This window comes from Lissotriton vulgaris, chromosome 9, assembly GCF_964263255.1.
Source record: "Lissotriton vulgaris chromosome 9, aLisVul1.2, whole genome shotgun sequence".
NCBI classification, from domain to species: domain Eukaryota; kingdom Metazoa; phylum Chordata; class Amphibia; order Caudata; family Salamandridae; genus Lissotriton; species Lissotriton vulgaris.
In genome coordinates this window covers 224,796,895-224,823,101 of record NC_141697.1, presented here as the reverse complement: position 1 = coordinate 224,823,101, position 26,207 = coordinate 224,796,895, and the positions used below count along the sequence as shown (strand labels likewise).

General features: G+C 43.4%; 1 protein-coding gene across 6 annotated transcripts in view; it reads left to right on the top strand.

Annotated features, from left to right (window-relative positions):
* Positions 1 to 26,207, top strand: part of MIA2 (MIA SH3 domain ER export factor 2) — a 702,601-nt gene that overhangs the window by 465,726 nt on the left and 210,668 nt on the right. For all 6 annotated transcript variants that reach the window (XM_086937351.1, XM_086937350.1, XM_086937349.1 and 3 more), the window contains exons 15-16: positions 4,358 to 4,481; positions 8,408 to 8,454. In XM_086937351.1, the coding sequence (XP_086793477.1) occupies positions 4,358 to 4,481; positions 8,408 to 8,454 (171 nt within the window). The remainder of the gene's footprint in view (positions 1 to 4,357; positions 4,482 to 8,407; positions 8,455 to 26,207) is intronic.

Here is a 26,207-nt window from a genome sequence, read left to right as displayed (position 1 = left end):
ACTTTTTGATAATCGAATGGCAAGAAGTCATAGGATTGTAATGCTTGCTTGTCATTTAAATCTAAAATCTTGAGAGAAATCCAGAGAAGTACCATTGGCACATTAAAAGCTGTCAAAGGAGCCACTATCAATAGCACACAGATAGACAACATCAAGCATCCATGACAGAAATGGGCTTCTCAGAAGATGGAGTTAGACCTGGATTCAATCCTAAAGATATTCTTAAAATTATGCCACAAGACCCAAAGCCACCAGTGCCTCATAACAAAAGACAATAAAAGCTGAAAATGGCACCTAAGTCCAGAGCAGGCCTTTTGAAGTCAACACAGCATCCTTCTAAGTCAAAAAGAAAGAAATCAATAAGGACAACTCGCAAACTGTCCGCTCTTTCTTCTTATACTTTGTCACAAATTAGGACTGAAGAGGATATATAGGATACAGAAGCGTTAACACAAAAAGTGAAGAGCTGGTTACTCATGCCCCTTTAAAACAAAATGAAGAGTCAGAAGAATACACTACATATTCATGCAATGGGGAAAAGTTTAAGTCAATCTCCGGATCACAGTGACGGTGAGATGATTATAACACATGGCACAATACTGACACAGATTCCACATACAAAAACGATATAGAAGTTTATTCTTTTAGGCCATCCCCGCTTGACGATGTAGCAATAGATTATGCACTTTTAAAGTGAGTTACTTATGGTACATAGTTGGAAGAGAAGCAGGAAAAGTCAGTGGGAAGCTACATGGAGAGAGCAACAGCCAGACAGTGGTGAATTGTTAATTGGTTCAAATGCTATACCAAGAATTTACAGTTGTCAGGTGTATGGGAAAATTGATTACTTAATCCATCATTTACCAGTGCAAGATTGAAATCATCACATGACTAAGCAAGTAAAGGTCTGCCTGCAGAAAGAGTGTCACACAGACATGTAGGGATATACATTTCATATTTCAAACACGAAGTGCAACCTGAAGTTATTGTAAGAAGGGAATACTCATTGATTAGAGTGGAAATGATTCCTTCAACACAAGATATAGGCAAATCACCACCAAAATAATGAGAACATTACAAACAAGAGGCTGGTTTAGAAGAGATGCAACTAATAAAGGAAGAGGGAAAAGGTGTCAATATTTCATGCCTAATCAGTTTCAGACAAAGCCATGTTCAACATCCTATCAAGCACACACTCGGGAGTGAACAGTGCCACCAAGACATCTCTTTATGTGCGAGAGGAAGAGCTCAATAGGTTCTTCACCAGCTGAAAAAAAGCTCTACTCATTTGAGTCTACATCAAGTACGGTTAGGGGGCAAGATAAGGAACAATCTAAAACAGTGGCAGTTGATAACGAAAGAAAAATTGCTCTAATAATGCATGGATGCTGTATTGCGTTCATCAAGACCTCACCAACGATTGGACTCCAAAACTAAGTATACAAAAGAGAACATATACCTCTATTACATAAGGAGATAGAGGCGCTAACACCTAAAGAGGCGATAGAGTAGGATGTCCCTCAAAAAGAGAGAAAACAAAAAATATTCTAAGGGAATATACTATGTATATATTCTCCTTCTTAAACATAACTTCGTTTTGGACTTGTGTATCCTGAACAAGACGCACAAGTTTCAGAAGGCACTGCTTCTCAAGATCATGCCTCTGACCACAAATTTAAACAGATTTATAAGATCTATTTAAGGTGGTAGTTCAGTCATGTATACCCATACGTGGAGAACTGGCTGGTAGAGGGGAATTTGCTTCACCAATGTGAGACATGCATTCATCAGACAGGAACCTGTTTTGATTGGGGGTTTTGAGTCAAGATGAAGACATCATCACTACTTTCCACAAAGTTTGTTAGGAAGCAGAACTGAATACAGAGAAATCAGTAATGTTTCCAACTCTAAAAAAGTTTTGACATTTGTGTAACAAAATTGACTTTACCAGACCCTTCAGTCTCTGACATCTTAGAACTGTGATAAGATTGCTGGGGATGATCCAAACATACAACTAAATGGTTACAAATACCAGCTGAATGTGAGGATATATTGCTGGTCACAAACTAGTTGCAAAAATAGTTAACATGGTGGACAAATAGCAACATGATAAAGGGAAGAAGTTTCATACAGTCAGTTCCTACATTCATGAACACAACAGATGAGTCACAGGGGATGAGACCCACCTCCAGGCGCATTACAAATTAGGGGATACATAAAACATATCAGTTATCTGGTACTAAAAGCTGTCTTTGTAGGCCTGAAAGCAGTTCAAGGTAAGTAAACAAACACGTTGTATAAATCCTAACAGATAATATGACCGTGTTCTATTCTATCAAGCAAGTCGTCACAAAGTGTTACATGCTACCAATACCCAAACAAGACATCTGGCACTGGTCCATTACTAAGTATTTTAATCACCATTTCCCAGAAGAAGAAAATGTTCTGACAGGTGTATTAAGCACACAAATGGGCATATCTCATCAATAGAAGTTTAAACAAAAACTGATCGTAAACATCTTCAAACATTACGGAATACCAAACATAAATCTTTTGACATCAGGTGAACACTCAACAAATCACAATACCTTTCCTTTAAGTATCCACAGCCTCTGTGGAATCCACTGTCTTGTGTATGCTATTCCACTGTTACCACTGGTTCCTCTGCTAATCAACAATTGCTGGATCTTAAGCATGACCACTGTTCAAATATCTCCACAGTGTGTGAGACAACTATGATACTCACATCTAGTAAGGATGACACAACAGAGCAAGCCTCATTCAACATGCTAACCATGTAAAAGAAAATGTTTATCACTCAGATCAAAAAAGGCTGCAACTGGCAGCATGATATGTTAGTCCACATATATAGTCAGCTTCTAAACTTAATAGAGAAATGTATGAAGGTTGTCAAAGAGGTCAGAAAGCCATCTACTGGAACATGTTATTCTATCAAATGGACCTGCTACTAAAAGTGGTGTAGAGACATTTGGAAGTTGAAGTAACTCAAGAAAGGCTGATGGTGCTATATCTCATCTTCTGTATTATATATTTAAGTAACTGTTCTTTATTAATCCCCTTAAAAGTGAGCACAATATAGATTAGGGTTATAAACCCAAAATACATTTTTGCAATACTAGTTTTAAACTGTTTCAGGAAAGAGCAAAGTGGCTGTACTGAACACATGCACCAAGATACAATTTGAAGATGGTCTTGGCAGGCCTTATAAAGGAATCCTTTGAACCAATGCAGAAAACTACTTTACGTTATTTTAAGATTACATTTTTAATAGCATTTACATTACTAAGAGTTTGTGAGATTCAGGACCGTACTATGCAAGGGCCGTACCTTGTTACAGATAATTAAAAGATAGTCATGCAAACAAATCCAAGTTTTGTTTTGACTGTAAACTCTTCACATACATTATTTTTCGGAATCCAATGATTTCTGCTAAAGGGTGTTACATATTGTAAATGGTAGAAGAGCAGTCATGTATTACATATAGGATACTTAACCAATAAGAAATACTGAATATTTTTGTTTTGCTTATGTCATAAGTTTTGGGTTCACCTAATACTGAGGGAATTATAGTAAGATGAACGGTGCAAACAATCCAATGTTGTTACTCTTTATCTAATGAGACTTCAGTAGTCAGACCAAAGACACGTTGTGCACAAAAAAGAGCAATGCTAATATGCATTTAATATTTGATTAAATGGCATTAGTGCAGCTACAACGTGGTCTCCCAAGTCATACGTTTACTAAACATTACTGCTTAATGTTATTGCTTTTCTCTTTCCATAAGAAACTCATAGGTCAGACAGTAATTACATATTTGTTTAGCACCACTCCTCCTTCAAACTGTCCTCCACACGTTGAAAATACCACTTCTTAACCTATGCGCAGCATGTGAATTTAGAATAGGTCCAAGCGGCTGGAAAAGAAACTAGTTACCTTTTAATAGTAGTTTTGCAGCGTGAATTACTTTTTGACACAAACATCACTCTATGGTGAAGTGGTGAAGGAGGAGAGTTAGTACTCAGATGAAACATGTAAATACATAAAAAAAGAAAGGCAAATCAAACCAGTGTCGCTAATCACAAAAACAACTGTTTGTTGTAGACTTGTGGTCGATGTCTACGAGACTCCTGACACAGCCTATGCTCGATGCATCAAAGATAAACTTTGTTTACTTCAAGGATAATTTTAAACCTAAACACTAGATGGTTTGTTATTTTGCTTTACGTTGCACCATATGTCATATATGTTGTTCTGCTTCAAAAACTCAAATTTGGAACATTTTCTTTTGCTATGCAAGATTGATAATATGGCCAGTAATTTTGTTATTTCTTCGTAGTCCCTCACTGAATGTTTGCTGACAATGAAAGATTGGAGTGCAGAGTTGAGCCAAGAGAACAACATGGATAATAACAACTGGGAAGAAGATGTAACAACCCAAACTGAAAATGGAGAGCACCTGGGTAATGTTCAGTGTTGTTAAACTTAAAGTCAACCAGGTTTGGGATTACATTTTGTTAAAAACTGTGTAAAACAAACCTTCAATTAAATCATCAGAATTTTAATTTACTGGGTTTCATAAACTTTTTAGAAACATCCTCCCCCTGAAAATGATCTCTCAACTGGTGTGTGTCTTTGAAACCTAATTAACAAGCTCTTTTGCAAAACAACCTAGTATAGAATTCAACCAAAGAAGGAAATTAGAACAGTTAGTGCAGTTTGGGATTTGGAGGCACTGTATTTTGAGGTTAACAGAAAAGGTACTCGAACCAAGAGAATCATTAAATATTTTTTGGACAGCATGACCAGCCAGAGTTGAGGATAGCAATTGTAAAAACAAAAAGGCAGTTCCGCTGATGGTAAATATTTCTTGCCACAAGAAATTGAATGAGGTGTCTGAGGGCTGGTCTATAAATGTCGCAAAAAATATCAAATGTATCATAGTATGAACAGATAATTTGTCACATGGACTGATTGATCAAACATCCACCCATTTGGGAATGATACCAGGTGATATGAAATTCTAACTCTGAATCTACATAATACATATATTATTGTATCTTAAAAAGCAGATTCAGATCCGGCAGTATCCTAAAAGAAGATTTAATTGAAGAAAAAGTCCTGGTTCTAGATGGAACAACTTTAGTTCCTTCCTGTAGCATAACCCTTCTTTATTTAATGCTTTTTTGACTAGTGTTTATTAGGTTTACTGATGTTCCAAGTCATCACATACTGTTCAGTATGGCATAAATCCCTAAAAATATATTTGCACTACTTAACCATTTAATTTTATTAGCGGAATCTAAGCACATACAATCACAGATAATCTACATTTTCCAGTGTAGACCCTGGATTGGTTCAAACTAAAAACCATAAGGAAGATGTTGCAAATGTAAAAGCATACTCCAAATGCTGGAGTCCCAGTTCTTCATTGCAAGTGAAATGCGGTGTGGTTTGAGAATGACCCAACACATGCTGGTTTCAATGGTACCTACCCCAGACAACTGTGCCACACGAGGCAAATGATGCACATTTACTGTGCAAGAGTTTGTTATTTATTTTGGACAAGAAATGAAAGACTGCCCTAACAGATCATATAAACTGATCCCTTGTGACTTATAGAAGATTGGCATACTTAGTATTAGTATTGTCAAACAGTACACCTCGATACAAAACAGTGGCCCTTTCTTAATGTCGTGATCATTGACACTAAAAGTTCTATCAATCAATCATAGTATTTGTAAAGCACACTACATACCCGTGAGGGTCTCCAGGCGCGTGGGTGGGGGGGAGGAGGTACCGCTACTATTCGAAGAGCCAGGTCTTGTGGAGTCTCCTAAAGGTCAGCAGGTCCTGGGTCTGCCATAGGTGGATGGGAAGGGTGTTCCAGGTCTTGGCGGCGAGGTGGGAGAAGGATCTCCCTGCTGAGGTCGCTCTTCGGATGCGGGGGACAGTGGTGAGGGTGTGGTCGGCGGAGCAGAGATGGCGAGTGGGGGTGTAGAAGCTGAGTCGGCTGTTGAGGTACGCTGGTCCGGTGTTGTGGAGTGCTTTGTTTGCGTGGGTGAGGAGCTTGAAGGTTATCCTCTTGTTGACGGGACCCAGTGCTGGTCTCTCAGGTGGGGTGTGATGTGGCTGTGGCGAGGGATGTCGAGGATCAGGCGTGCAGAGGCGTTCTGGATGCGTTGGAGCTGTTTCAGGAGTTTGGCTGAGGCTCCTGCGTAGAGGGCGTTCTCGTAGTTCAGTCTGCTGCTGACGAGGGCCTGGGTGACCGTCCTTATTGTTTCAGTGGGGATCCACTTGTAGATCCTGCGGAGCATGTAGAGGGAGTTGAAACAGGAGGAAGAAACGGCGTTGACCTGCTTTGTCTTGGAGAGGGTGGAGTCGAGGATGATCCATAGGTTGCGTGCGTGGTCGGTGGGTTTGGAGCTGTTCCTAGTGCAGTTGGCCACCAGGAGTCGTCCCAGGTCGAGGGGGTGGAACCGACGATAAGGACCTCCATCGTGTCCGAGTTGAGCTTCAGTCGGCTGTTTCTCATCCAGTCGGCGATGGCCTACATTCCTTCGTGGAAGTTGATTTTGGCGGTGTGGGGGTCCTTGCCATGTAGCTGTTGAATAGCGTTGTGCTGAGGGATGAGCGCTGGGGTACGTCGCAAATGATCTCGGTGGCTTCGAAGCGGAAGGGGGGAGCTGGAAGCTCTGTGTTCTGCCGGAGATGAAGGAGGTTGTCCAGTCCAGGGCCTTCTTTTGGATCCCAGCGTCGTGGAGGCGAGTTCGTAGTGTGCGGTGGCAGACCGTGTCGAAGTCGGCTGACAGGTCCAGGAGGATGAAGGCCGCAGTTTCTCCATTGTCTAGTAGGGTCCTGATGTCATCGGTGGTGGCGATGAGGGCCGTTTCGGTGCTGTGGTTGCTGCAAAACCCGGACTGGGACGGGTCCAGGATGTTGTTCTTGAGGAAGCTGGTCAGTTGTTTGTTGACGGCCTTCTCGATGAGCTTCGCCTAAATCTTTTAGGCTTGGGTTCAGTGGTTTAAACCAATGTCTTGGAGAAATGTGTGGTGAAATAGTGGCCATCTATAAAAATCAAATTACGTTCTATCAGATTCTTTAAGCCAGTAGCGGTATGTGACATCACAACAGTGTTGTCTGCATATGAAGGGAACACATTTGAAGCCTACCATATGGGTGCCCTGTCCAGCTTATTTTAAATGTCCCTACTACTGACTAATTTAGAGAATAAACAAAAGGGGGACAACATCCATCCATGACACACACCTTCACAAATCAAAGCCTTTAGAACGCTCACAACAATTAGAACACTCACCACCTTATTCATGAGGCAGCTACCTTAGGCAGTTATCTCAAGATGCTCAACCCGTTAATGAACTCTGTTGCTAGAGGAAGGGTAGGTATGTAGCTGCTATTTAATTATGAATCTGCCATTTTAGAATTGTCTGTCGGAAAATCGACGGCTTTTAATATTGAAATCGGCAGGATTTTTATATACAGAATGTTTATTGAAACCTTTCCTTTTTTCAGTAATAATAAGTGTGCAATAAAAATATCAATAAATTACGATCCAAATATGTCTCATTGATATAAAAAAAAACTTTAAAAGTAAGACCTAAGGGACTATAGAGGCTGTTAGAGTAACTAAAGAAGCAGAAAAAGGAAAAAAAAGGGAGATCAAGGAAAACAGAATATCTGGGTCATGGCAGCGAATCCTTGCAAAGACATATGGTACCTCTTTGAGGTGAAAATGATATTTTTCATGAGATCCAAGTTACAGAGCCCACTTAATCTGAGTCTGATCCTTAGTGACTGCAGCAGAGGTGGCGTAAAGTGTCATGTTGCTTGATGTTCTTGCCTTTCTGGAAAGACCTTCAATTGCTAGAAGGGCTTAAACCAAAAGTGTGCTTCTAATGTGCTTGAAAGATCCACAAAGAGATGACTACAAATAGGTTTTCAAATTGTTAAAACCTACATTCTTCCTATGTTTGAATTTTGGAGGGTATGCTATCTAAATAAGATTAACAGATTATTGTACTACAGAGCAGAGATAATGGGCATATTAAAGGATTAGGCTATGTATTAAATTTCATGTAACTTCTTTGATCTTTAATCCATTGTTCGATATTCTGAATTTCTTTGTGATTAAAACACTGTGCACAATGTTGATTACGTATGGAAAAATTGGGAAGTGGATTTTTGTCATATAAACAAAATTCCAGGTTAAATGTAAGTATTCCAAATCTATGCATTGTTGATATATTGAAATTGCATGTTGCCTTATATAGCTCTTACTACCCCTGAAGTGGCATTGAAGTCCAGTGCTTGCTGTTATTCCCTGAACATTATTTTGCCTGACCCATTTTCCCTTAATATCTCTTTTTAGATGATAATCAAAAGCGAACTGTAAAGAAGCTGATTTACGCAGCTAAGGTATGATACTTAAAAGGAAACTGTATAATCATAAAACTGGTATTTATTTAATTTTTCTTTAATAGACGTTATTCTAAAGAGCATTACCACAAAGATGTTTTTTGTGCAGTATCTGTTTGACTTTATGTGCATCGTGTGAATGATGCACACAGACGCACATTTTTAAAAGTGGAAGGATTTGGTTTAATTGAATTATCAACAACTTTTTTGTAACAGTCTATTTACCAGCCAGCGTGAAAATTAATGTCATGAACTTTTCCCTAAAAATATCACCCATCACCTGCAATACTGGTAATCAATTCTTAAAGTTCTTCGCCAGACACTATTTTGTTAAAGAAATGTTGCCTATCCGAGTGCCCAAACAGGCATGATATTCTACATGTCTGTGTTCCCGCAATCTGTGCATTAACAACATGACAATTGCAAAACAGCATATATTATGAGTTCCCAACATTCTCACAAAAACTGTAAGTCACAGAGACACCTAAAAAATTTACTTTTAACTAATTCATGAAATATTCTTCATCTTTGTTTAACCTTCATCATCACAGACTATACTTGTGATGGTAAATAATTATCACTCACGTGTGTTCCATCTGACCCACCTGAAAACTTCCATAATTCGTTTCATCTGGGCATTGGAACCAAAGGCTCTTTATAACCCATCACGTCCTTCTTTTGAACTTTTGCTGTTTGAAAGGTTTAGGCCCTCTTGTGTACTTTCCATTATTGGGAGGTATATTGATTCGGATGTACTATTTCCTTGTATGTGACGTTGGCTTTTCCTCCCCATGCCTTTTCTTTGGTCTGTCTCCCACCAGTGCAAAGGCATGTGTTCTGGAGGCTGTTTCTGTGATTTTTTTCATTTTCCTGTGTTTAGCTTTGGATATTATCGGGCCTCGGTCCAAGGCCTATGACAGGGAGTGCTACGTTTGTTAATTCAATAATTTGAACATCAGTTATATATAGGGATAAACAGACAAAACCGACCAAAAAATTATGTTCACCAAGTAATTTAATGTACTCAATTTCTAGTGAAAACTCAAGTAATATTCAAGCGGTACTGGTTAGATAAAAGGTCCGACTTAGTGCACATGGGGAATTCACAACCTCGGCCGTGCGGATCTGCTTCAGGACTGGGGTGGTTGGGGGCAACCTAGATGAAGGCGGCCAAGTCGCCTAATGGAATTCCGGTAGATTCGCACGGCCGAGGTTGTGAATTCCCTAAGTCGGATTGAAACGTCGACGCCCTTGGATAGGCCTAGACTTACTTTCTTGTTGTGTTCTTTAGCGTGCAAATTTTGAATTCCTTTCTGTGAATATACATACAATATCAAGCTGTATATAAATAATTGTGAAGCTAGGCCGCATATGACTGTGAATGACAACCGCTCATTTTGCTTTTTTTTTCAAAAATAATACGTACTTCTTTTTCCTCTATACCACTGAATTCCTTTGCTTTCCTCACACTGAGCACCCCTCATCTTACTAGCATGTTCCACCTTGGAGCAACCTCTTAACTAACCAGTACCTCTTGAATATTACTTGAGTTTTCACCAGAAATTGAGTACATTAAATTACTTGGTGAACATAATTTTTTGGTCTGTTTTGTCTGTTTATCCCTATATATATCTGATGTTCAAATTATTGATATAGATCCTCAGGAGTCTGCCTCAAATGTTGGCTCTAGGCTCCATCACCAACATACAATTTAATTTAACTATGCTATTTAATTGACTTGAATTGAATTGATTTAAGGACTAACCTTGGGTAAAACAAACTTTTGGGTGTTTTTTTTTACGGAAAGTTGAGGTGCTCATGGAATGATTCACTTAATAGTAATGACGCCAGTTGCTATGCCTCTTAGGTGCTTGCAATGAAATATGGAGAAGAGAAACACCCCACTTCTCCCTCTACAGTCCTATGATTGCATACACGTTTAACACAGTTTTTGCAGGACACCCCTTATCCATAATATCATTCAAATCATAGATACAATAGAACAAATCATTGGGCTCTTGTATAGTTCCTTGGTCTTTTTTATTTCTTTTCTACTCCAATCCCCACAAGCCAACGCTCTTCGCCGTGGTTAACAAAAACCAACCGGCTTCATCAGGGCTTATTCTTTTTTTTTCGCACCCCTCTCTTGGGACTCGCGTTCCGTGATTTCCCTTCTCTGCCCGAGTTTCAGCTGTGTCATATAATCATTCCTCTCCTTTTTATGTAAACAGGTTTTTCACCCCTTCAAATTGCAGATGCCTGGTTTCACCTTGGAGATACCCAGTAGGGACCATCTCACAGGGAAAGCCAGGACGGGTTCCCCAGCGGTCTACTGCGCAGAGATACTCCTTCGGGAGTCGATTCTAGCGCATTACAAACCCACAATTAATAGATGAGATTATGTACCTCACATGTCGGTGGGACAAGTGTGCTAGGTGAAAGTGTAAACAGATCTTATCTTTATGTCCGTGATTAGTCTTAATAAGAGTATGATATAAATATTGTCTAGGTTCACATAAATTGTAGCTACATTTGATATGTTCTTATATGTTCTTATAGTTTCCTTTTTTTTTTTAACGATGTCTTTAGATATTTCACCTAGTCTGGTCTCCAAGTGCAGGTGCCTTGCAATAAGAGATCTTTAAACACCATCATTGTGTTCTTGCTGGACTTAGTGCACGAAACCAGCCCAGATGTTTATTAATGTACTTCATTCACTTAATACAAAAATCATAAAGCAGACCGAATTTTCGTACTAGATTATTGCATTTGACATTAGTACACAACAGCTTTGATAATATAATTTAATGTAAATAAATAGATTCTAGCAAAAACAAATACAGATAAAATACACACATCTAATAAAAAGATACTGGGTTAAACACTCCTCAAAACTGCAATCACTGAATAATAAAAAATATCTAAAAACTTCATACATTAAAAGAACCAGTATTTGAAATACAAGAATAGAATTGCATTTAAGTTCATATTGATTGGGCGAACCTATCGACGAACAGAATTGGCAATATAGCTGTACGCAACTCACACTTCTCACTTCAAATTGTAATCTGCGCATTATACACTTCAAATTCCTTCACCAAATCTACTACACCCCACTAAAACTACACATATTGGGTCTCCGGGACACTGACTCCTGCCACCGCTGCGGCATGGCGGGTGCAGATTTTCCACACCAGGCCTGGTCCTACCCTGGCCTGCAGCCGTATTGGCACGCAGTCACTGACGCATTGAGTACCATGCTCTCTGAGCGCATTCCAAATTCACCCTTGACCTGTCTGCTGGGTATTCAGAAGCTCAAACACGCTAGGCGCAGGAAGTTCTTGGAAGTGGCGTTGCTCCTTGCGAAACGGCGAGTGGCAATGAAATGGGGGAGCAAAAAGCCACCTAGACTGAAAGACTGGATAACAGAAATGACATACTGCAAGACAACACTAGAGACATATGCGGAAGGCATACCATTGGCGTCCCGACCCCGAGACTTTTGAGAACCATTTGTGCAATACTTGCAAAACGATGCCAGTTAACTACTCTATCATTGGGCTGCATGTTAGACGGACATATAAACTGAGGTGTGGGATTGTCATACTGATATGGCATTGAAAGGGATGTGCAAATGTATGTTTGGTAGAGTTGTGGAGATTTCTAATTCCAATTACATACAATGTAACTGTCCCACATTATATAGGCTGTATACTGTACCTGTCTGCTGAGTATTTATGTTGTGTTTAATGGATGTGAAATGTACCCTAATGTTGATCATTGAGATGTACTGTCAAATGTCAAACTCTGCCGGTTGGAATGAAAAATAAAATACAAAAAAAAAAAAAGTTCATATTGATTATCATAAAACGAATACCCAACAGATAAACTCTTTGTAAAAAATAAGACCACGTCATAATCTATTACAAAAGCATATCGCTGTATTTTTAAGACCTAATCTTCAGGCATTTAATCCATAAAATTCAGCAAAAAAACGACTTACTGCAAAGACAATTGGGCCTTAGGTATCTGTTTTTAGGATTCTGCGTGCAATCAAATAACGTGGAATTTTTAAGTTTAAACAAATTGGGCGTATCTAGCACTTGTGAAGATGATAAGACACAGTGCAGAAAAAAGGACATGTTCTTCTGTTTCCGGCACTAGGCCACATTCTGTACACTTATCTGAAGCTTGCTCTCTAACCCAATCATCAAAGGCACTTCGCGGCAAGCAGCACAATCAAAATCTCAAGTTCAAACTCTTTGCTAGTGGCGGGGAAACCATATAAAAAAAAGTTCACATTTGCATTTTAACTTATAACTCAGAAATTAACTGGTTAAACGTCCTGCCTTTGTACTCAAGGTATATTTGTCATGCACATATTCCCAGTATTTTGTTTGTACAGTAGGTAGCACTACCTTACTTATTCCCTCGAGGTAATCCCATAGACAGGCCAAGTAATTTAAACCAAATCAGGAAGTTTCTGCTGTAACCAGTACATCAATGGTTTAAGTGAGGGAATATTGGCAATTCTTTTAATGCCTATATCATAAAACAAGGGGACAAGTGGGGTACTAGTGGGGACCGAAACAAGAGACCTTACAAAATTATTTGCCCTACTACAAGTTTATTAATGTCCACATATCCCCATATCTCAACTCCAATGTTTGCAGCACCTTGGGATTTTGCATGATAAACCTCCAGAGCTGGGCTTCCTGGACGCAGTTGGCTCTGCTTTAAAAAATAGATTTCAGCTTTTGATCTTTGTACTATAAGCAGGTGCCTTTTGCTGAGTTGTGGCTCCCAATTTAACTCATTCAACGTCCTAACACCCAAAATAGTCACAATTGTGAACCTGCTCCAGGGGCTTTCTGTCAATTTCTACCCTTTCCAAACACCATAAAGTTTGTCATTTTTGTGTTGAGTTCCAGTCCTCTACATGCACAAAAATTCAAGAATTTATCTAATAGTATCTGGAGCCATCAGGGGTCTTAGATATTAATAAGGAATCATCAGCAAACAGAATTTGTAATTTCCTCCCGTTCAGACATGACAATTAATTCCTACAATCAGCAAGATCATTTACCACCCCGTTTATATACAGGTTAAATAATGTTGGTGCCAAAATGCACCCAGGCGTACTCCACGCTTTATGGGTATTCTTTCAGTTAGCTCTCCATATTTCCCTCATCGAACCTGAGCGAATTAGCTTCATGCATCCTGGCTATTATGTTTATCAAGTTAATAGGGGCTCCCCTGCTTAAAATTACACTCATAAGCTTTATAGAGTGGCAAGATCAAAAGCTGATCTTAAGTCTATAAAAGCAAAATACAGTTGCTTGTTGTTTAACAATACATGTTTCCAGTTTAATAATGTGAACCTAAAAGCTTGATCACAAGTACTTGCTTTGGCACATAAGCCTATCTAAAGAGGTGAAAGGACACAGTTTGTGTCCATCCAGGCCTGCAATTTATCCAGTACTTGGCTTGTATTTTGTTTCTCGATATTGTTTAAGCTAATGGGCCTGTAATGCATTGGGCTGGAAGCATCACCTTTCTTGTACTCTGCAATTATCCCTGCACCTCTCCAAGAATCAGGAATTTCTCCCCCACAGCTACTGCTTTTGATGTAAGATTAATAAACGGTCTCTAGATTAGTGGCTCTGACTTAAACAGATTACCAGGAATATGATCTCGGCCGAGAGCTTTTGCTGATTTTAATCAGTTGATGGCCGTGCATGTATTTTCAAGGCTGAAAGTTAGTTCAACATCAGTAGATCTATCATGGCGAAGAGTGTTTGATACTATAGACTGAGGTGTAATAGCAATTGTATCATTTTTGTTACATAGTGCAGAACCATTAACAACCCTCTTCTCTGGCAGAATATGGTAGCAAGGAGAGTACTAATGCTATCTAAACTTCCGTGCAAAACAATGTGCCAGAAGGAGCAGTTATCCTTAACCCTAGCAGCTATCAAAAACTTCTGCCAGTTTTTTTCAGCCCATTCGTTTTTAGGTCGAGCAGACGTACTCTCAATGCGTGAGCATTGAGAGTGTCTGCTATTAGGTCGAGCAGATGTACTCTCAATGCGTGAGCATTGAGAGTGTCTGCTACAGACCTAATGTGGCCCGTATTTAGGAAAGTGGACACGACTCAGACGTGCGCTTTTGCAGTCTCAGTTTTGACCGCGGGAGCGTGCGTCTGAGCCGCGCTTGCGCAGAGTAACTCACAGCCCCTGCTCACACACACACAGCCAGCCCCCACCCCTCTGCATGCACGCACACACACACAGGCGCGCGCGCACACACACGCTGCCGCCCCCCACGCCCCACCCCCTGCATACACAGAGACACGCAAGCACGGAGCCCCACTCACCGGGACACAGCCAGCCCCCACCCCTCTGCATGCACGCGCACACACACACACACACACACACACATACACACGCTGCCGCCCCCCACCCCCCTGCATACACACAGACACGCAAGCACGGAGCCCCACTCACCACGACTTCTACTCCGCAGGACTCTTCCGACGTCAACGGGCACAGGTACACCGGCACTCCGCTCCTTGGCTTCCCGGCTGCACGCAGGGCTCTCCTCTCTCTGCACCGGAGCCATGCGCCAGCCACTGCAGCCTGCCTCCTGGGAAGCTCCGGTCGCGTGTCCGGCCCGCCCCCGTCCCAACAAAGGTTGCCTGGCTTCCTGTTGAAGCCGGGCTGTGGCGGTGAGGTTGCTTGTTTGGTTTTCTTGCTATGTGCGTCCCATGAGACGCTGGAGAGGCGTTCTTTGCCACACCATTGAATTTGATATCGGACATAGTGATATAATAAGTGATGGGCAGAGAGGTGGATACATCAAAGTGGTGTACGAGAAGTCGAAAACATTATACCATCAATCGTAGGATGTCACTCCGAGGAGCCTATGTTTAGGCGAAACACGTTGTCTGTGCTACCTGAAAAAGGATTGGAATAAAAGAGGGAAAATACGGAGTGACTGATTCAATTTGCTTCTTCCAGTACTGTTGTTAATGTGTTGACTGTTACACTGAGGTTTGTTGTTGCCTCTCATCTTGTGTTCTAAAAGTCATTTATGTATGACCAATTGGAATGGGTCAATTTTGAGGAGGGCAACTTCGGCTTGATACATTGATTGCTACTTCAAGTGGTTCGGTAAGAGATCCCCTTGCTGCAATAATCTGTTGTAAAGTAATCATGATTCACACGGTTATTTACATTCAGTTATAGTTCTCATCAGTATGAGCTCATATCTATGTTAGCCCGCCGGACGTCATAAATTAACCTTCAATTACTATTTATTGTTCAGGTACAATATTTTTGAAAAACTAGAAGTAAACACACTGAAAAAACTGTCCTCGCCAGAATGTCACCTGTTAAAAGGTTGCAGTCAGATAGTTGCCGAATGCCCTGTGTCATGCGTGACACCTTCACCCGTCAGGTCTTTTTAGCCAATCGCACTCTACATGCCGGGAATTTTCAGACATAACATACTTCAAATGTTAAAAGCATAACTAAAAAACCTGGGATGCGATTTGTTTTTTTCCCGAAAAGTCGGTACTGGATGAAAGTGTCACACATTCCACTAGGCAGTTATACGCACTGTTCTGGAGCCAGACCGAAAGACACTGATTACCCTTCCAACTTTCAAAAAGTTTTCGAAAACAGTGTTCTCTAAAGTGGCATTTTAATAGTACTGGACCAACTCGTCACACCCAGGGGCGTGGCTACCATTCGTGCAGCTGGTGCAGTTGCACCGGCACTTAGAGCCCAGAGGGGCCCATTGAACCCTGATAATTGCTGAATTTTACTACCCTAGCAGCAGTGAAGGGGTAATTTTCCATACTTGCACCAGGGCCTATGGCATCCTTGTTACTCTACTGGCCCCGTCCACATCCCACCTCTCCCACAAAGAAGAGACGAGACCCTGGAGACCCTGTCTGTCCCACTGGCAGCTAGATTAAACTAAACGACATTGCAGTGCTGCAAAGTGCTGCAAACCTTGTAACACATGGAATTTCTTGAAAACAAATAAACAGAGAATGACTTGCATGGCTGCCCCTAAAGGCAGTGCTCTTTGTTTTCCTTTCTGTTCACAACATCACTCAGCGCCACCACAGCATCAATCAGTGCAACCATTCAAAAGCACCTGGTTCAAATATGTTCTCTCAATGTTTCAAGCTTAATTACAAATGTAACAAAAAGATGTTAATATTTCACATCTGTTCTTGGATTTTCGCTTTCAATAAAATACACTGAACATAATCTTCACAAAAGTTATTTACAAAACTTTAACCTATTGCCATTATAAAATACAATGACTTTTATTTAAGTATTAATTATTGAAAAAAATTAAAAGCCATTGTTATTTGTAATATCAATACATGTAAGTCACGTAAATACAACACATATTGCATTACAAATGCTATAGGTGTCACATTTGCGAAAGTTATAACTATTGGCATTGTAAATGACAAAGCTATTAATTTAGCTATTTTAAAAAACAAAACATGAATAAAACATTCGCCATTTACAATACCAATAGCTCAAACTTTCCTAATGCGAGACCTATTGCATTGCAAATGCTTGTTTACTTTGGCAAGTATATCTAAGCCCAGCTGCTGAAATGTCCAAGCGGCTACACTCTATGAATAGCTGGTAATGATGCAGGGGAAAGAGTGGCATTTGTTATACCTATTAAAAATTGCAAGAACAAATGATAAATCCTAGAGTGCAATCCACAGTCTGCTAAAATCCGGGGTCAAGTGATTCTTCTGAAATTATTTGTTAGGATGGGCTCCTGAGCTAAATCATAGCAAGGAAACAAACCACTCTTGAGTGAGTCACCAGACAGACATAAGAACAATGGGTTGTGGTCGCTGTCTGAACAAAAAACAATTCCCCTGTCACTAAGTAGTGGCCAGAGCGGTATGTCTAGCAGGGTGTAATCGATAACACTACTACTAGTTCCTCTTTTGAAGGTAGGCTGCCTATCTGTATCATAACGAGTCCGGGCATTACAGGCGCTTAAGCTCCTCCCAACCACTAAGGAAGCCAGCTGAAGGACGGCATTATGGAAAACATGTTGAGCCTTACCAGACAAATCGGAGATATCCTAGAGCTCATCTTCCTCTTCTATCAAGGCATTAATTGAAGGAGATGGCTCAAATGAAACATTGAAATCCCCTGCGACCACAATTTTATCCTGCTACTGATAAACACCTAGATCATCAAGCAGCCAAAACTAATGAGTCAACACCCAAAGAGACTCATCTTGCATAAGTATTAAGTACAATCCTTTTTAAACCGGGAGGAAACTTGAGCTGGAGCACCATTATATCAGGGGAATCGGGGAAACTGCTTGTGAATATAGGCAATCTCATTTTTTACTCTAATCATTAAACCTCCGATCGCTCTCCCATCTTTTTCCGGAGGTCTGGGTTCAACGTTATATTTAGGGTAACCATTTACATACATTTTATCCACTGCCCATGTCTCCTGGAAAGCACATATGCAATTTTTTCCAATAAACATAATCCAATCAGGGTTGGAAAGTTTAGAGGTAATCCCGCCAGGTTCCATGGCTTCAGAGTCAAACCAGCATATATATGAGGATCTTTTTTGTTTTTGGGATCGTCAGAAGTAGAGTTTCAAATAGGGGAGGTCACTCTCTGTTTTATTACCTGTGCCTTCAACAGAGTAACAGAGTACCAGAAATTGTAAGAATACTCATTGGCTCACCATACAACTGCCTTTGAGCCTGGGCTAAATTCGTCATCAAGTTAGAGGGTGTTTACCCCCCCGCCCCACCCCCCCACCCACTCAACAGTGAAAGTAACCTCTTCTACATCAGATCCTTTAACCTCACTATCAAGGCTCAGACTGTGCAGTGTGATTTCTTTAGCACTCAGTCAATCACCCATTTCCAATGCATCATAGCGATTTGAGACTGGTATGGTGAAATTCCTACTGAATCATTGTTGATCATTATAAAGGGGCATGTTAGTTTACAAATACTTTAGCAACGGATGGTAGTAGTCTCTGTTGGCATTAGACCTAGGTTTATAAAAATATCCTAAGGGCAAGAGAATAATAGTTGAATGGCCACCTTTCCGCTGTACATCATCAAACCTCAATTTCCACGCCATATTAGGGTCCCTGAAATTAATGATGATACAATCCCCTGGACTATCCAGTCTTTTCTTCCGAATCAATCCCATTCTGTGTGAGAAAAGAATGTTGTGTGCTAATGAGTGTGGGAAATTCCTATTTTTCACAAGCCAATCCAAACATTTGTTCCTCAGGTGTTTCAGTCTGGCCAGACAGAATTACTACATATAGACAGGACTCAGGTGGTAAATTATTGACTGATGGCTCCTTAAAAGTATCTTATACTATAGTTCCAGGGTGCTTAGTCTACTTCCCTTCCATTGCATTTGAGTCTCCCCCTGGTTCCCAACAGTAAGCTGACTAGAAGATGGTTGGTTCATTTTAGTTGATGGTAAAGAAGCAGTAGGAGCAGGGCCCTTGCAAATGCATCTTCTGTCTGGACTTTTGATGAACTTGTTAGTGTTGCGTGGGGAATCATCGTCACTAGTTCTATGCCCCGATGATATTGGGTTCAAAGTAGCCTTTTGGGCTTGTTATGTAATTTCAAGGTGTGCCAAGATTAGTGTCAATCCTGCATTCTTAATGGCTTTAACCTTATCAGCTATTTCAGTTACCAGTTGCACAACCAACTTGGTTGCAAATCAAATCTGGACGGGCCCAGGCACATCCAGCAATGTGTGACTGCAGCACACCAGAAGTAGCGCTGGCCAGATGAGCCTCAGGTGTTTCCAGGCACAGGGAGTTGTGGGACTTGCAGTCCCCAGCAGCCGCAGCACTCCCAAAACGGCTATCCCTGTGGAGCAACTGTGTACAGTCTCCTTACTATCGTCAGGAGGACAGCAGGGCAACAGGAAGAATCTCACTCACAATCAAGATGACAAGTGCAGTTAATTAATGTACTTGTACTCATTTACTTCTGCTGGCATGATAATTTCCGCTGCTAGTATACATTTTAATTCACGATCTAGTCTTTGATTGGTTTCTGTCCTTTTCATAGTTGGTCAACTCTTAAGCCAGTATTAATCAGCGTAACTATTATTTTAGTTTAATTTAAACAGCTTCATTGTAAACATTGTCAAGATGGATCTGAAGTCCTTTCTTCCATGGCTGAAAGGTCAAACTGAATTGGCGAGTGATATGTTTCTCTTGTTGAAACTAATGTCCATATAGTTTAGTAATTCTTGGGACAAGCATTGATCCCTCAGACAGTTGAGGTACTATGGATTAAAATGGTGCGTTACAGAAAGTCTGTCATGCTGGCATGCATTGTAGACCTAATGCCACCTACAATATATAGCATGCTCTCTTTCCAGATCAGGGTACTTCTTCTGTCTTAACGTAAGTAATGCTTCTCCATGCACTGTGACTTTTCTTCCACTGTTTGGGAGATGTTTCAAACATTTGCTTTACATGGAAGCTCTGGACAGAAAGGGTGTCATTTCCAATGGTGTCTGTTATACAGTGCTTTGCCACATTTTCAATGAGGAATGAGAACAAAGATGACGGAAGATATGGTTATCTGCTAATTTGCTATATGTTTTGCTAAATAGTGTACTAAATTGTATTGTATTTGTAGAATCACCTTTAAAGTGGCAGTTAGTTTAACATGAGTTTATAAATGATTTAATGTTTCAGGAAAATAATAAATAGCTTTTAAAATCTAGAATGAGGGAGGAGGAGCTTCGCGGGCAACCAAGATGGCCGCGTGAGCTCGGAGCTCCGAAGACCCTCCGATCCTCCGAATTAATCCTGCTATCTATCCTGTCCCACACTAGTGGGAATCTGTCGCTGAACTGTTGCTGATGCGGGACCCGTTCTCTGATCGAAGATCCGAGCTTCCTACGCGGAGTTAAACCGTGTTGAAGATTGGGGACGACGACGCCATAATAGCCTGGCATTACGTGGGCGACGGCGGTGCTGCTACGCGGTGGCAGTCTGATGAGGTGGAAACTGCTTTGTTCTGCAACAGCGGCCGGACCAGACCACTCAGCGGATTGAAGTGCTGGAGGGGCGGTGGAGGCGAATACTGACTTCTACCGACTTGGGGCTACAGGACCGACCGGGTCCTTCTCCTGACCGAGCGACCCCCGTCACCCAACATGGCGGACAGGGGTGATCCGGACAAAGGGAAGCCTAGGGTCAGCAAGAAATCCTCCCTTTCGCAGCCCACTATTTCTGAGCGCTTCACCCTCCCGAAAGGATCGCCTGGAGCCTCAGGCCGCACTAAAGACACGCAGCGAGATGTGTCACCGGATGACTCGGAACCCACCCTCCGGGATGTCATGGGAGCCATCGCGGGCATCAAGGCCGAAATGCATAAACAACATGAAGTGTTAACGCACAAGGTCGACACGTTGGCGATTGAAGTCAACCTCATCAGGGCCGATCTCGGCAAAACTAATGACAGGGTCAAGTCGCTCGACATAAAGACGTTGAGTCTAACTTCTGACGTGACCGACCTACAGTCGGAGATTCGGGACCTGAAAGCCACGAACATGTTGTTTGCCCGCAGGCTCGATGATTTCGAAGGACGGGCAAGGCGCCAGAACGTCCGTATCATAGGTGTACCGGAGGGCATCGAGGAGGATGCTACCGACCTTTTTGTCGAGAACCTTGTATTAAATCACTTGGCTCCCGGTGGCCTGAGCAAGTTCTTTTCGGTGGAGCGGGCGCACAGACTTCCTGGAGGCCAGCCGAAACTGGGAGCCTCTCCGCGCCCCATCATTGCCAGGGTCTTCAACTTTAGGGACCGGGACGCTATCCTGCAGGCCTCGAGGAGAGGTGGACCATTAAAGTTTCAGAACGCTGATATCAACTTTTTCCCCGACTTCACTCAAGCCGTGCAGAAACGCCGGCAAAGTTTCATGGGAGTCAAGCGTAGGTTGAGAGAGTTGGGGATTAAGTACTCTATGTTATTCCCAGCGAAACTTCGGATTGAACACGACGGCCGGGCGTTGTTCTTCGACATGCCGGAAGCGGCTGGGGACTGGCTGGACACTTTGCCTCAACGACGGAGTGCCCCCGAGGATCAGTCGGAGGGGGCGTCGGGCGGACCGGATCTTCAGGAGTGAGTGAACTTTCTCGGACTGCCTTCGGCGGATGGGCCTGCACATGCAATCAGTCGCGGATTATTGTTTTTTATTATTGCTCTTTTTCAGGATTGGGGGATACGGGGGGGATAGGCTGTCTCCTTTCTCCTCTGGGGGCTTTTCGTAGAGTTTTTGGGGCGACAGGCACACTGCTAGTTGGGGGGGCTTTTTAGTCTAATGCAGGGGTGCAGGGTGGGGGGTGGTTGGGTTGACTGTTTCCTTTGTGATTTTCTTTACTCTTCTTTCTCAAGGCAAGGTGATCACTCTTCTGAATACTATGTAGCGGTGACTGCTCTCTGGGGGGGTGGGGGTGGGGGTGGGGGGGCCGTGCTTTGATGATGGGGGGTAAGACGTTAAATGTACTGAGTTGGAATGTGCATGGGCTGGGGGATCGCATAAAACGAGGGGTGGTGTTGCAAATGTTTAAGAGGTGTGTGCCCGATGTCATCTTGTTACAAGAAACTCATCTCATTGGCAATACGTGCCATGCACTCAACAGGAAAGGGTTTAAAATGGTGGCACACTCGACGTTCTCTTCGGGGTCCCGAGGGGTGGGGATTATGGTGCGCATGTCTCTCCCGTTTGAGGTGGAGACTAGTGTAATTGATGATAGAGGACGTTACGTTGCCGTCACGGGTAGATGGGAGGGGCGTACCCTGGTTTTGGTTTCTGTTTATGTCCCCCCTGGCTTACAATCGACGACCTTTCGGGATCTCGGGAGCGCCATTTTGGGCCTGCCGGAGGGATTGCTCATAGTTGGTGGAGATTTCAATGCGGTTGCATCGGGGACCCTTGATAGTTTCCCATCCAGAGATCTTCGCGGTGCGCAATCTTGGCTCCCTGATTTCCTGAGTACCATGGGACTTATTGATTGCTGGAGGCTTCTCCATCCCGCCCAGCGGCAATATTCCTTTCATTCGGGTGCGCACGGTAGCCTCTCCATGATTGACTACATTTTGGCTCCAGCTGCCCAGGCTTCGGCCATCTCCGGGGCTCGCTTGATGGCCAGAGGCATATCGGACCACTCCCCGGTCTGGGTGTCCTTTGATTTTGGTATCGTGGCAGCCTCTAGGGTGGCGCCGGTCAATCCATGGTACTTTCGTAACCCTAAAACTCGTGACCTCCTGGCTAAAGCCATTGACCTGTATTTTTCCGAGAATACGGGCTCGGTGACGTCGGCCTTGTCCCTATGGGAGGCTTTCAAAACTGTCCTGAGAGGAGAAGCTTTCTCCTTAATAGCCGAGGTGCGCAGACGCAGAGATGAGGATGTGGTGCGGTTGGAGTCGGAGATTGAGGATCTTGATTCTCAACTGGAAGCTGATCCGGCGCCTGCCCTGTTACATGCTCTCTCTCTAAAGCAGGCGGAGTACCGGGCCACTGCTACTGACGCAGCCAAGGTGATGGGCAGAGAACAGCAAGGGAGGATCTACGACGCAGGGGATAAGGCAGGCAAGCTTATCGCTTGGCTGGATAAGAAGGAGATGGCTTCTCGTGTGGTGCCCGAGGTGCTGGGTGACGACGGGGTGGTTGTTACTGACCCCAACGCTATAGTCACGGCCTTTGCCGACTACTTCGAGTCCGTCTACACGTCGGTTTCTACCACAACTGAGTCGGATTCGGCTTCTCTCCTTGATGGGATTGAGCTTCCTTGCCTGTCGGATGCCGAGAGTGACGACATGGACAGAGGCATTACGGCGGACAAAGTGGCGCTTGCGATACGCTCCTTACGATCTGGTAAGGCTCCCGGCCCCAACGGTCTTCCGGTAGAGCTTTATAAAATTAAGGCTGATACCATTGCTGTACCCCTGCGACATATGTTCCTGGAGGCGCGCGAGGCCGGTGAGCTCCCTCTGGATCAACGACTGGCCACTATTGTGGTTATTCACAAGGAGGGGAAGCCCAGAGACCTTTGTAGGTCGTACCACCCGATTTCCCTGCTGAATGCCGAGCCTAAAATTCTGGCTAAGTTATTGGCCAACCGGCTGGTGGGTGTGATCGCTGATCTGGTTCGCCCGGACCAATTGGGATTTATACCCCATCGCAACACCGCCCTCAACCTTGGGAGGCTCCACGCGGTCATGGCACGGGTTAGCAAACTCTGTGAGCCGACCGTCTTGGCATCACTGGACGCAACAATGGCGTTTGATTCCCTCGAATGGAATTACCTGTGGGCAGTGTTGACTAAGTTTGGTTTTGGCCCTGAATTTCTCAATTGGGTTAGACTTTTATATGCCTCCCCACTGGCCAATGTTACGGTCAACGGCCGTGTATCAGCTTCCTTTGCTTTGCACAGGGGCACCAGACAGGGCTGTCCTTTGTCGCCGCTCCTTTTTGCTCTTGCGCTTGAGCCGCTCGCTGCTTGGATACGCACCCACCCAGACATCTGTGGGATTAAGTGGTCGCCGGGCTTTGAGGACCAGGTGTCGTTATACGCGGACGATATCCTGCTCTACCTCACCTCCCCTTGTAAGTCCTTGATTGTGGCCTTTGACGTGTTGGGTACTTTTGGAAGATATTCGGGCCTAGTTATTAACTGGTCGAAATCTTACCTTTACGTACTTAGCAGAGAGACCCCACGCCTTCCCAGGGGCTGTGCTATACAGATTGCGATGCAGGGATTCAAGTACCTGGGCGTCTATATATCAACTGATGCCCGGACAAGATACTCCAATAATTTGCTTCCCCCTCTTGCGCGCCTTCGGTGCGACGTGGAGGGTTGGAGAAGGCTGCCGCTGTCCCTGCTTGGACGTGCGGCATTGTTTAAGATGATGTCCCTGCCCAGATTCCTGTATGCGCTCCAGAACACACAGGACCCCGTCCCTTCCAAATATTTTAAGGAGGTTGAAGGTTTGCAGCAGGCCCTCCTATGGGAGGGCAGGCCGCGTATTGCTGTTGCCAAGTTGACGATCCCTTGGTACGACGGGGGTATCGCTTTGCCTGATATCCGGAGGTACTACTGGGCCTCAACTTGCCGCTCTTAACCATGGCTTTTATGGACCGGCTGACAGCCCGGGGTACGCCATGGATCGGTGGCTCCTGGACGATGGGAAGTACTACAGAGCACTATATTCAAGATCTCTGGATGGAAGAATGACTGGCCCCACCAGGACCGCTGTGCACATTTGGAGGGCCATTACGAAAGCACAGGGGTGGCAGGGTAGGCTTACTATGGCCACTCCACTCTATGACTCTGACTTGTTGGGCAGGATGTGGCATACGAAGGGGTTTGACCGGTGGGACCTCATTGGAATCTCCAAAGTCGACGATATGATGGCCAGGGGTGAGATAAAGTCTTTTGACGCTCTGCAAACTGAATTTCAATTGGGAGCCACAGAATATTTTAGATATGCTCAATTGCGACATGCCCTTGCGGCAGCACTGCCGGTAGGAGAGAAGGTCCCCGAATCGTCCCCGCTGGAAGATAGGGTACTGGACGGCCATATGCCAGACAGTGCCATTTCCCTGATCTATAAAAAGTTGATCAACGTTCGCACGGATCTTTTGTTGGGTGTTAGAGACCAGTGGGTGCGTGATGGAATTGAGCTGGACGATGAGGACTGGCAGTGTGCGGTGTCTTCCCCTAAAGAGGTGGCGATTTCGGCCAGATTGCGTCTGGTTCAATTGAAGATTCTCCACAGAGTCTATGTGACTGGCCCCAGGTTAATTCATATGGGACTCTCAGTGGACGGTCTTTGTAGGCGTGGTTGTGGAGAACTGGCCACATTCTTGCACACCATCTGGGAATGCCATGCTATAGCCTCTTACTGGAAACGAGTGCATGCGGTGATGCGTGAGGTAACGGGGGTAGACCTGCCAGCGGAGGCCCGGCGCTGCTTGTTGAATGTGTGGGGTCCCACGGACTACAGTAATGCCCAAACTCAATGGGTCACGCTGGGGAACATGGTGGCCAAGCGGGATATCGCCCAGAAGTGGGGGGCCCCATCTCCCCCCTCCGTGGAACTATGGAAGACCAATATGGATTGGTGCATGCTTCGTGAAAAGACAGTGTACGTGGCTAGGGGTAAACCCGGGAGGTGGAGAGTGGTTTGGGGGGCCTGGAATGAATACAGGGGCGACATTTGTTTACCTCCCGATGTTGATCCGATAGAGGTTCGTCTTTCTCCCTAGCCCTCCCTTCCAACCATCTTATCATTTAGCTGGTATCCTGACTCTCTTCCCCCCGTGTTTGTTTGCTTTATACAGTATAGTTGCTCTATGAAGCCGTTTGGCCCTGCCTACCTCCCGGGACTATGTGTTGTCGCTTTTGCATTATTCCTTGCCTATTTCTTTTTTCTTAGAATTTCTTTTTCGTTAGTATTTTATAGGTTTATTGTTCTCATATTATAAAATTAAACCTGATATGTTTTTTTGATCTGATTTGTGCGCACCTTCTATCCGTTCTCTACAATGCTGCCTAGCCTCAGGGATGTAAGGCTGAATAGCTGTGTGCTTTGGATTTTAAATGAAGGTTTTCAAAAAAAAAAAAAAATCTAGAATGAATCCTATGGGCTGTAGATCATCAGAAAAAGTAATGATA